At 53.2% G+C, this 11,743-nt stretch overlaps 2 protein-coding genes across 6 annotated transcripts; one reads left to right on the top strand and one right to left on the bottom strand.

Annotated features, from left to right (window-relative positions):
• The first annotated feature begins 99 nt into the window (after positions 1-99).
• On the top strand, positions 100-8,100 carry TULP2 (TUB like protein 2). Of its 5 annotated transcripts, none has more exons than XM_040457647.1 (13): positions 100-244; positions 984-1,016; positions 1,415-1,466; positions 1,874-2,000; positions 2,617-2,754; positions 3,002-3,118; positions 4,081-4,205; positions 4,898-5,206; positions 6,109-6,221; positions 6,945-7,059; positions 7,144-7,242; positions 7,483-7,654; positions 7,941-8,100. In XM_040457647.1, the coding sequence occupies exons 2-13, from the start codon at positions 985-987 to the stop codon at positions 8,072-8,074; spliced, it is 1,533 nt and encodes a 510-aa protein (XP_040313581.1). In that variant the 5' UTR covers positions 100-244; position 984; the 3' UTR covers positions 8,075-8,100. The 5 variants fall into 5 exon arrangements, with proteins under 5 accessions (XP_040313581.1, XP_040313582.1, XP_040313584.1 ...); XM_040457648.1 differs by lacking the exon at positions 100-244 and adding an exon at positions 353-703 and having other exon boundaries at positions 4,153-4,205; XM_040457646.1 differs by lacking the exon at positions 100-244 and adding an exon at positions 355-703.
• A 2,058-nt stretch (positions 8,101-10,158) lies between these two features.
• PPP1R15A (protein phosphatase 1 regulatory subunit 15A) lies at positions 10,159-11,737 on the bottom strand (the record flags this gene model as incomplete). The annotated part of the gene is made up of 3 exons (XM_040457645.1): positions 10,159-10,698; positions 11,132-11,460; positions 11,593-11,737. Coding segments are annotated over 3 exons (822 nt in total), but the record flags the coding sequence as incomplete, so codon positions are not given.
• Between the last annotated feature and the right edge of the window lie 6 nt (positions 11,738-11,743).

The following is an 11,743-nucleotide window of genomic DNA, read 5'->3' as shown; positions in this document are numbered from 1 at the left end:
TGTTCTCGAAAAGCTCTCCTCCTTTCTCGGAAGCTCTTACCTCTTGACCCCGCATTTCCTGCCTTTTAGGCGAAAGGAAAGCGGAGTATTTCAAAGAGAACTATATTTCAAAGAGAACTACAATTCCCTGCAGGCAGGAGGAAAATGAGACCACTTCCGCGGGCCTCTCGGCCCCTTCGCCTCATGGCTGTTGTAGTTTTCCCATTTATTTTTCCCCCAGGAAGTGGCTGCGAGTTACAGATAGGTCGGTAGCTGTTGGCACAGGTCATATTCTAAGTTTTAGCATATAAGCCGAGAGAGAGAGAGAGAGAGAGAGAGAGAGGAGGGAGGGAGACAGAGGGAGGGACCCTGCGATGCTGTCTAGGGTCCCTTTAAGGAGCACCTGCATGCCCTTCCAATTCAGAACCCCTGGAGCAGGGTTGCCCGGCTGCAGCTGGAGGCCAGGGTTCATTGCTTTGTTGGAAGTGGAGTGTGGTGGGACAGGAGGGAGGGGATTAGGGCAGGTCCCAGTGGGAATCCCCGTCCCTCCCTCTGAGCCCTCTTTCTTTGCCTGCTTACTTCCCAGAGACCCAGAGAGTAGGTCCCCAGCTGAAAAGAGGGTCAGGTATGTTTAGAAATTGGCCGGAGAGGCAAGGTATGGAGGCGTGAATGTGAAAAGCTTCTCTGCAGGCAGGAGGAGAGGAATTTCCAGGATTCCAGGCAGGTGGGTGCCGGAGGCCTGGGGTCACTGAGGGTCGAGTGTTGGGGGTCCAGGGTCCTAAGTTCCCATGCCTGGGTATAGAAGAGTTAGCTATTTGGGGGAGAGAAAACCAGATTCCTGTGCCCCTGAAAGTAACGAAAGCTGGAAACAGGCTGCTGGGTCCCTGGAATTCCGGCTGTCTGGGTCCAGGAGAAAATTTAAAGCATAAGATCAGGTGTTGGAGGGCAGAACATCCACTGGGATGTTGGATCTGTGTCCTGACGCCTCACTCTTGCTTCTCCAGGATGTCTCAGGAGAATGACACATGGACGAAAGAGTGAGTGGGGAGGACAGGATGGGGAGAGCAGGGATGGAAATGGGGGCTCAGGAGGAACTCAGAGTTTGATAATGCCCACACCCATTTAACTCTGGCTTCTTAACCTTGTTGGTGGGTCCGGCACCATCAGCCTAGCAGTAAGGGGCAGGGGGCCTGGACTCCTGAGTCCTGACAAGGAAGGGCTCGGGGTGTCTGACTCCTGGATTCCAGACAGGCCAGTGCTGGGAAAAAAAGAGTTTCAGAACTCTTCTGTGACCTCACAGAGTGCTCAGCACCCTAAGTTGGGCCTGGAGACGGAAGGGAAGGAGAGGCTCTTGGGCAGTTGGGGGGCGGGGAGGGGAAAAGTGGGGGGAGGTGTTGCCCTGCATGTTGTCACCATGAGCCTGCACCTCTCTCAGGTTGCTGGGGGATGAGCTGACCGCCATGAGGCTGCAGAAGCTGGAACAGCAGGTACTATGCGCGGGAGTCCTGCCAGCCCCTCTTCCGTCTTCCATAGCTTCCAGGAACACCACCCCCAGGACTTGCTCTGGGACTCCTGGCCCCCTTTGTCTCCCTCCAAGCCTCAAGTCTGCAATCGGGAAATGAGAAAATAGGAAGTTGGGCTTCTAAAGAAGCAAACCTTGGTGATGAGAGTCCAAAATTTCTAAAGAACTAAGGTTCTGGAGGGCAGGACTGCTAGGGTCCTGGGGGGAAGAGGGGATTGGGTGCGAGGACTGCTGGATCTGAGGAAGGAGGGACTGAGAGCCTGGACTCTCCCTCCCATGCATGCCTCCCCTTGCCCCGGGCCCTCTTTCACCCCCGTCTTCCGGTCTGGTTCCTGGTCGCCACCCCCTCACCCCCTTTTCCCACTCCTGCAGCGGCGGCTTTTTGAGAAGAAGCAGCGGCGGAAGCGCCAAGAGCCCCTCATGGTTCAGGCCAATCCCGACGCTTCTCTGCGACCCCGGCGACCATGGAGGAGGAAGGAGCGCCTCGCAGGGGACCGCGGTGAGGAAAAGTTACCAGTGTCGGGCAGGAGCCTAGGCCTAGAGGGAGGGGTCTGCGGGAATTTGGGACGGGGCCTAAAGGGCTCAGGGTGGAAGGGCGGGATGGAGTCCAGAAGAGCCCAGTGCAGGCCCCTTGGGGGCCCAGGAGCAGGACCCGTGTGAGCTCAGCGGCGGGGTAGCCAAAGCGCGGGGCAGGGCCGGGTACAACTGGAGGGTGGGGCCGGAGAGAATCCTTTGATTGGGCTTCTTGGAGCTCTGGGGCGGGGCTTGAGGGAGCTGCGGGGGCGGGCCCTGGAAAAGCCCTAGGGACTTGATTCGGGAGCGCCTGAAGGCTGGAATTAACAAAGCCTGGGGGGCGGGGCCTGGATAATTTAGACACACGTCCTGGAGAGACTGAGAGCCCCCTGTGGGATTGTGTGCCCGCGCTGAGTCCGCAACAATTTAGCCGGAGAGCTGTGCTTGCTTGAGCCTTAGGACGGAGTTAGCGTTCTGAATGGGTCTCAGGGGTTTGGGTGGTCAATCAGAGACAGTGCCTGGGAGTCTGTGAGGAAGCAGCCCTGCGCAGAGGACGGAAGTTTGTACATCGTGTCAATGGGATCCGCTGCACCTTCTCCCAGGCCTTGGGAACCCTTTCCTCCAGGAGAACATGCCAGAGGCACATCTGTGCTCTGGCCTCCACAGTGCCCTGGGCTTCACGATCTGCGGTGGAGATGGCAGCGGCGAGTGTGACCCACTGGTTTCGCCGACAAAAGCAGGTAATCTCGAGTCCTTGGACCTGCCTATATCCTAGAACTACACTCCCTCAGAATTCAGGACTCTGGAACCTTTCTCTCCAAAGGAGCCAGGAGTCCAGTCCACTCTGGGCTCTGTCATTCCTCACAGCAAGGAGTCTAGGTCCTGAAACTCCTTCTCCAACACTCAGGAATCTGAATCTACAGGCCCCCTCCCCTGCCCAGCCCAGCCATCCTTGTCTCTAGTCCTTCTCCTTCTCCTGGCTTCCAGATAGTTCTGATCTGGAGTTGGAGGAAGTGTCCATGGAGGATATTCCTGTTTCTCCACCTGCTTACAAAGAGCCTCCCGGGATTCGACGCAGGGGTTGGCCAGCCCTCCAACGACCTGGTAATTTCAGGGACACTGGGTGAAATCCTCTTCCCCTTTTTGTAACAGCATTATTGAAATACATTTCACATATCATACAATTCATGCATTTAAAGTTTACCATTCCATGGTTTTTAGTATATTTACAGAGATGAGCAGCCATCACCACATTCAATTGTAGAACATTATCATTGTCCCAAAAGAAACCCTGTACCTTTTAGCAGTGACACCCTCCTCCCCAACACACACACCTCATTTCTCCAGCCCTAGGCAAACACTAATCTGCTATCTCTTTAGATCTTCCTATTCTGGACGTTTCATTTAAATAGAATAATATAGTATATGAACTGTGGCTTCTTTTACTTAGCATATTTTTAATGTTCACTTTTGTTGTAGCATTATCAGTACGTCATTACTTTTTATTTCTTGATGATATCGTATGACAATTCCTTCTATTCTTATAGACCAATGATTCAATATGACCAATTGATTCGTATAACCAATGATTCAACAACAGGACTCCTTTTGAAAAAAATTTTAATGTTTGTTTACTTATTTTGAGAGAGACAGAGAGAGCAGGGAAGGGGCAGAGAAAGAGGGAGGCACAGAATCTGAAGCAGTCTCCAGGCTCTGAGCTGTCAGCAGAGTCCAACGCAGGGCTCCAACCCATGAACCTCGAGATCATGACCTGAGCCAAAGTCGGAGGCTTCACTGACTGAGCCACCCAGGCGCCCCAATAACAGAACTTTTAATTATCGTCCCAAACTTCATTCCTCCGCTCCATTTTAGCTCCTAGTCTCTCTGATGTGGTCTTTGGGAGAAGGGAAATGGAGGACTTTAATCCCTCTCTGTTCTTAGATCCAGGGATCTAGAGACTTCTCAGTCAGTGTAGGTACCCATGTACATGGGGGAGAAGGAAGATCTGGCAAGTGTGAGGAGTCATACAAAGAGGCCAGGAACCCAGGATATCTGGCCTTTTCCAGGTGACCTTGTCCCAAGTTCCTGGGACCCGGGTGTCCTGAGCCAGCCTTCTTCTGGCTTCTTCCACCCCTTAGGGGCCAATGCACAGGAAGAGAGCAAATTCCAGGATGTTGGAGACGAATATGAGGTACCCAGTCCAGGACCAAACCCTGGAATGAATGGTGACAGGGGACATGGAGACTTGTTAGCAGGCGGGCTAACCTGGGACTCTAGAGTGGGTGGGTGTAAAACTCTGCAGCCCAATCAGAGGCCCTTTTTACTGGTGGGAGGAACCTGTTATGATTGGTCTAGTAGTTTCTGTCTGTGTGTACCATTTATGAAATCAATCTAGAGGATTTAAATTTATGTAAGCACATACATTAAAATCCAGCCCACCAAAAAGTAGCGAGCTTTGGAGAGAAAGGGTGAAACAGTGATAGGGAAAAACTAGTTGGCACTCGCTCTGGTATTGATGAAAGTAAGTTAAATAGTTTCAAGTGGGTCGCTCTGGGCCATATTATGTTATCTAGACCGAATCAACACTGGTTTTAGTTGAAGGGACGGTGCTTTCAAAGGGAATCTCCAAGCGGTAGGTGGAGTGGGCGTGGCTTCAGCGGGACGTTATTAGTGGTTAGTGGTAACCAATGAGGACTTGGCTGGGTGGGCCCCTTGGAGGTACTGGCCAATCAGCAGGTGACCGGGATGTTTGGCCAATAGGCAGAAGACATGGTTGAGGGAGGGCGTAACCCTGAGCTGGCGTGGCCAATCAGTAGTTGACAAGCCTGGGGTGGGGGCGGGTCTCAGCTCTGTCCCCTAACTTGAATTTGGCGTGTGGGCTAGGGCAAGCACCCGGAAGAGAAGAAAGAGGAGTCGGAGTCTACAGTGAACTCCCCAGGAGCTGCCGAAGAGGAGGTGTCGGAGGACCCGGAAGGCGAGAAAGACGCAGGCAGCAGTGATGTAGGAAGCTTGTCCTGCTCGCCACCCCGCGCCCTAGGCCCTCGACTGGGAGAAGACATGGAAGCGTATGTCCTGCGGCCAGCGCTGCGCGGCCGCATAGTGCAGTGCCGCATCAGCCGCGACAAGCGCGGCGTAGACAAGGGCATGTTCCCTTTCTACCATCTCTACCTGGAGGCGGCCGAAGGGCGGAAGGTGCGGTCTGACAGCCTCTGGAACGAGCTCCACCTCCCAGGGACAAGCCCCGCCCCTTTCTGAGCCTTGTCGAGACTTAAACGATTCCAGGCCTTGCTCGTCTTTGAGCTGGGACTTGTGAACTCCAACGCCAAGCCCGCCCTTCACAGAACTTTCTGTGAAAGGCTCCTTTCTCAGTGGCCTTAACCAAGCTCATTACTAGGCTTCGTCCCCTCTTGAGATAAGCCTGCCTTTCTCAAAGTCTCAGCCTTGGTCTCAAAGTCTCAAAGTCTCTTTGAGTCTCGAAGTCTCAGCCTCCAAAACTCCACCCCTTACATACCCTCTCAAGGTATTGGCCCCATTGTGTTTGGCCCCTCAAAGAGCCTTCTTATCTATCAGGCCCCACCCATGCCTGGGATAAACCCGGCCCCTCAGGAACCAAGCCCCTCCCCCAGAGCCAGACCATGTCCCTCTCAAGCTGGCCAGGTCCCCCTCAGCGTGGTGGTCTCTCTTCAAAGTACTCTCCCTAAAAGAGGCTATTTCCCTTCTGGGTAGTGCCAGACTTGCTCTTCCCCGGTGAAATGCCTACCAAAGTCCTGCAGTGTTCCACTTGAGGCTCTTCCCTATTCTCCAAAGCGGCCCAGCCTGGCCACAGTTGGGCTGCCCTCTGCCTGGGCTCAGCCCTGACCCAAGTCCCAGTTGCGGAACGGATGAGGGGGAGATATTAAGATGTGAAGCGCCGCTTCCGGACCTAGCAGATGACTTCGTTCAGAGAGAACCACATCTCCCAGCAAGGCTTGAGATATTTATTGCTCCATTACCCTCTCCTCTGTCACGGGGACGTGGTGTTTCCTTGTCTTAGACCCCTGCCCCTAGCCGGATACCAGAAATCAATCCCCATGGGCTGTTTTTCCTATCCACAGCACTTCCTCCTGGCTGGACGCAAGAGAAAAAGGAGCAAAACCTCTAATTACCTCATTTCCCTGGACCCCACAGACCTGTCTCGGGATGGGGACAACTTTGTGGGCAAAGTCAGGTGGGCAGAGCCCTGATATGTGTGAAAAACGGGGGCGGGGGAGGGGCGGCGTCAGGGGAGAAGGGCAAGTGAACTACATTTCCCAGAAGGCCACAGAGCACAAGCTCCACCTGTTCAAGGACCTTTTGTCTTAGACTGATGGCTTCTGTTATTTCTTCACGTGGTAGCCCCAGGGTGGTTGGGAATAGGAGAACTAAGGGCTTTGGAGCAGAGGTTGACATTTAGGACAAGTTCTGGGGCTGCCTGGGTGGCTCAGTCTGTTAGGCCCTGGACTCTTGATTTCGGCTCAGGTCATGATCCCATGGTTGGTGAGATCTAGCGCTGAGTCAGGCTCTGTGCTGACAGTGTGAAGCCTGCTTGGGATTCTCTCTCTCAAAATAAATAAGTAAACTTAAAAAAAAAAAAAAATTTACTTTCGGGAGGGGCGGGGGGGGGTGGGACTCCTAAGTTCCTGTGGGAGAGGGCTGTAATGTATGGATGTAATGTAATGCATGCATTCTTGAATCTTTGGGGGAAGAAGGTTCCAGAAGGCCAAGGCAGGAGGCTAAAAGTCATGGCTTATCAAAGAAACAAAGGGGCTGGGACTGTGGATACATGGAACACAAAACTTAAATCTCAAGCAGAGGGTTAACGGGAAGAGTTGATGACATGGGAAAGCACTCAAAGTACAGCAAAACACTAATTATTATTTTTGCTCTGACCACCCCCCCCCTCCTGGAGCAGATCTAATGTCCTGGGCACCAAGTTCACCATCTTTGACAATGGAGTGAACCCTGAAAGGAAGAATTTTGTCCCGGAGACCACTCGGATCAGAGAGGAGCTGGGGGCTGTGTGCTATGTGAGTTTCCTGGAGACAAGAGAGAATGAAGCAGGGCGGTGGGGAGGAGAAAGAGCCAGGCCAACTGGAGCATAATTCCCACAGGAGACCAACGTGTTGGGATTCCGAGGGCCCCGGAAAATGACTGTGATCATTCCGGGAATCGATGACCAGAACCAGAGACTCCGCGTCCAGCCACAAAACGTGAGTTGGCTAAGGCTGAGACTGTCTGGGTCAGTGGGAGAGGAAGGTCTGGGTGACTGGCCATAGGTCCTAAGGGAGAAGGGGGCCCATGGCTTGCAGAAGGTCATATGCGAAGCCAGAAGGACTTTGTTAGACTTCTATGTTTCCCAGAGAAGAGAGACTAGAGACTCAAAAATCTGCATCCGGAGGAAAAAGGCCCATTGGTGGTAGGTTAAACACCCCCTCTACTTTATCTTCTAGGAGCAGGAGTCACTACTGTGTCGCCTCCAACGGGGAGCTAGCCAGGGACTGGTCCTGCTACAAAACAAAGCCCCTTGGTGGAGCTACAGGAGCGGCGCCTACGTACTCAATTTTCACGGTCGAGTCACTCGGGCCTCGGTCAAGAACTTCCAGATCGTGCATCCGGATGCCCGTGAGCTCCTAAGAACCGTTTTCCGGGGGGGGGGGGGTCAGGGGAGGTTGGAGGGTGGCATGAGCCGACAAGAACTACATCTCCCATCAGCATTTGAGCGTTTGTCTAGGCTGGGCCGAGTCCATGCTGTTGCAAAGCCTGTTGGGAAATGTAGTTTTTTAAACGGCCCTGGGTTTCTGGGTTTAGCAGGTGCGCCGCCCAGCCTTTGTGTAGTTCTGGAAGCTCAGAGGACCTCGGAAGGGAATTGAGGGGTGGGGCTGGGCTTAGATCCTGACTTCCTCCTCAGCCGATGCCCTCGTGCTCCAGTTCGGCCGCGTGGCCCCAGACATGTTCACCATGGACTTCTGCTTCCCGCTTTGCCCCCTCCAAGCCTTTGCCATCTGCTTGTCCAGTTTCGATGGAAAGCTGGCGTGTGAGTAATCCAATGAAATACCATACCCTCGTCAGCTTCTGTTGCCTGCTCATTGGGGGAAAGGCCCCAGTGCGCCTTCTTTTGCACCACCTTACTATTAACACCTCGTACGCTGCCTGGGTGCCCAGTCGTGTGATTCAGGGAGTGGGCTTTTCAGCAGCACCTGCTTTCCCGGGACTCAGAGTCGTGGGAGGTGGGTCTTAAACAACAAAAAATCAAAACGCATCTTAAGAATCACGAGGACCGATTCTGGAATCGCCAGAGGGGGTCGGGGGTGGAATATCAGGCGGGTAGGCATAGCTTATACAAAGGTCTTAAAGTGGAAGGAGACTTGATTGGCTTGGGAATATGAAAGCCTGGGGAAGCAATGGAGAGGGGGCAGGGCCCGACGCTGGACAAAGGACAGGATGTTTGGGCCATTCTTCTTTGAACTGCTGAACAGATCTGAGGTCAGAAAAGTCTTCTGAGTTGGAGGCAAACTTGAATTCAAGACATGCATGGGTGAGAGAGTAATTACAATACTGGCTAACACCTGTATAACATTTTGTTATTTGGGGGCGCCTGGGTGGCTCAGTCGGTTAAGCCTCCGACTTCGGCTCAGGTCATGATCTCATGGTTTGTGGGTTCAAGCCCCGCGTCGGGCTCTGTGCTAACAGCTCAGAGCCTTGGAGCCTGTATCAGATTCTGTGTGTCCCTCTCTCTCTCTGACCCTCCCCCGTTCGCGCTCTATCTCTCTCTGTCTCAAAAATAAATAAACGTTAAAAAATAAATAAATAAAGCTCAAAAAAGTTTTTGTTATTTGGCAAGGATTATTTTTGCCAGCTTTTTTTAAATTTATTTTTTACCTTTTTAATGTTTATTTGAGAGAGAACACGTGTGAGCAGGGGAGGGGCAGAGAGAGGGAGAAAAAGGATCCAAAGCCGACCCTGCACCCAAAGGAAACAGCCCGATGCGGGGCTCGAACTCACAAAACTTGAGATCATGACGAGCCGAGGTCAGATGCTTAAGCAACTGAGCCACCCAGGCGCCCCAATTTTTATTTACTTATGTTTTAAGTTTATCTATTGTTTTGAGAGAGAGCACAAGCAGAGGAGGGGCAGAGTGGGAGGGAGAGAATCCCAAGCAGGCTCCATTGCCAGCACAGAGCCCAACATGGTGCTCAGTCTTCTGAACCACGAGATCATGACCTGAGCTGAGTCATTTGCTTAACCGAGTCAGCCAGGCACCCCTGGCAAGGATTGTTTTACATATGAACATCTTGGGGTGTCTGGCTGGCTCAGTCATGAGAGGGTATGACTCTTGATCTCAAGGTTGAGTTCAAGGCACACATTGGGTGCAGGAATTACTTAAAATCACTCAGTAAGAACTTCTTTGGGGCCTTACAATCCTGTAACATATGTGCTGTTAGTCACAATCTCTGGAACAGGGCTTATAAATATGAAATTGGACAGCTGGGAGCCTCAAGCAATTCACCATTTAAATGGCCAATAGGAGGATGGGTATATTCCGGGGAGGCATGGAGGACTAGAAATGAACCCCCCCTCCCATTTTTTTGAACGTTTATTTATTTTTGAGAGAGAGAGCGTGAGCGGGAGAGAGGCAGAGAGAGAGGGAGACAGAATCCAAAACAGGCTCCTGGCTCCGAGCCATCAGTACAGAGCCTGACACGGGGCTTGAACTCACAAACCGTGAGATCGTGACTGAGCCAAAGTCAGATGCTTTACCCACTGAGCCACCCAGGTGCCCCTGAACCCTTGTTTTTTTGTTTTTTTGAGATTACTGAGTCCAGCTCCTAGCCCCCCTTGGGGAGATAACTGTCCCAAGTTTATTTGAGAGAGAGAGAGAACGGGTGGGGTTAAGGTAGAGAGAGGGGACAGAAGATCCGAAGCAGGCTCCATGCCAACACCAGAGAGCCCGATGCGGGGCTTGAACTCACCAACAGGGAGATCATGACCTGAGCTGAAATCAGACTTACCTGGCTGAGCCACCCAGGCGCCCCTGTCCCAAGTTTAATAAAATTTAGGCAGAGGCCAAAGAAAAATTAACAAGACCCACCAGCCCTTAGTTCAAAAGCCTCAGGACAAGAAGCAAATTTGAGTGATGATGGGAAATACAGTTTATTCTCTATTGAGTACTCCCCTTTATCCCGAGGGTAGTGGAGATTGTCAGTTCAGATACACACAGTGGCAGGGACATTGCTTGCTACAAATCACAAAGTTTTATTTCTTATATAAAACAATATACAAAAAATAAATAATTAATAGAAACATGAAACTACATGATCTTAGCCACGCCTCCCACTGAGGTCTAAGCCGGGAGACAGGGACAGAGGGGCGAAGGGAGATGCCGTAACAGGGCTCAAGGCTGTGGCCTGGACGGAGGACAATGGTAAGATCTGGGTAGGGGCAGGTGTGGCGGCCAGAGGAGGCGTAGGGTTCCCAAAGCGTGCCCAGGCCCTGGCCCGGGCAGCAGGAGTGAGACAGGGGCCCAGCTGCTCCTGGGCCTGAGCAATGCGACGGGCGAAGCGACTTCGATCTCGGGCTAGCTGCTCCCAGGGTCCCCGGCGGGCGGCCCGGGCTGGTCCTGCCCAGACAGCCAGGAGATGGACAGAGACCTTCTCAGAGAAGCGTACCTGAAGGGGGACCAGCACAGACACAAGACGCACATGTCCACAGGGAGAGGGGCGGGGGGAAGGGACCGGGAAAAGAGAGAGAGAACCAAACAAAAATTAGTTACACAAGAATGCTTGTGATCTGGTTAGTCACCTGCTAGCCATTCACCCACCAGATCCGGCCCCCTGCAGATGGAGGCGGTTGGTTCCCTGATGCTGACAATGAACCACAGCTGCCCCCTCTCCTCACAGGGGCCCAGCCTCTTGCAAAGGATTGCGTTACCGTGAACACAGCCCTCCCAGCGGAGTTCACATGCAACCCTCTGCAACACACAGGGGACCCAGAAGTTGGGGCGTTCAGCCCCTCCCCCGCTCCAGCCCAGGAGCTCCAGGAAGGAAGATCAGAGTTCCAGCTCCTCCCTAAGACTGGAGAACTTGAGCCCTCAGCACCCACCTTTCTGGCCTTTACGGGAGGCTCAGGGTCAAGATGCCGGGTGGGGGTTTCCGTGGACTTAAGTCGCCTCTGCAGTCGGACGGGTAGCCGAGGGGGAGCCCAGGGAGGTGGTGGCCTTTCTCCAGGTAAATAGATGGCCACTCGGAAGGGGCGGGGCTCAGCTTCTCCCTGCTGCTTAGCAACTTCCCTTCCTTCTGTGTCCTCTCCCGGCCGATACATCCAGCCCCTGAGGAGGGCGCTCTGAGCCTGAAGGGAGGGACTCAGCGCCGAGTCAGTGGCTTCTGAGTCATCATCCTCCTCATTCTCATCTTCCTCTTCTGTGTCCTCTCCTGGCCGATAAACCCAGGCCCTTAAGAAGGTACCTGTTGGGGGGACAGAAGAAGAAGCCTCAGCTTCTCCCTCCTCCTCAGCTGCTCCTGAGTCACTGAACTCCTCTTCCTCCTCCTCCTCCGTGTCCTCTCCTGGCCGATACACCCAACCCCTGATGAAAGGATTTGTGGATGGGATGGAAGAGGGACCCTCAGCTTCTCCCTCCTCCTCAGCTGCTCCCGAGTCACTGGATTCATCTTCCTCCTCCTCTTCCTCCTCGTCCTCCGTGTCCTCTCCTGGCCG

This window comes from Herpailurus yagouaroundi, unplaced genomic scaffold, assembly GCF_014898765.1.
Source record: "Herpailurus yagouaroundi ecotype Mexico unplaced genomic scaffold, PumYag 220, whole genome shotgun sequence".
NCBI classification, from domain to species: Eukaryota; Metazoa; Chordata; class Mammalia; order Carnivora; family Felidae; genus Herpailurus; species Herpailurus yagouaroundi.
This window is presented reverse-complemented; position numbering and strand designations above follow the sequence as displayed.

Excerpts from the sequence above, each read along its gene's own strand:
- TULP2 (XM_040457647.1), top strand. The coding sequence starts at position 985 with ATGTCTCAGGAGAATGACACATGGACGAAAGA. Across the intron at positions 7,060-7,143 it reads AGCTGGGGGCTGTGTGCTAT|GAGACCAACGTGTTGGGATT; the intron begins GTGAGTTTCCTG and ends TAATTCCCACAG. Across the intron at positions 7,243-7,482 it reads TCCGCGTCCAGCCACAAAAC|GAGCAGGAGTCACTACTGTG; the intron begins GTGAGTTGGCTA and ends TTTATCTTCTAG.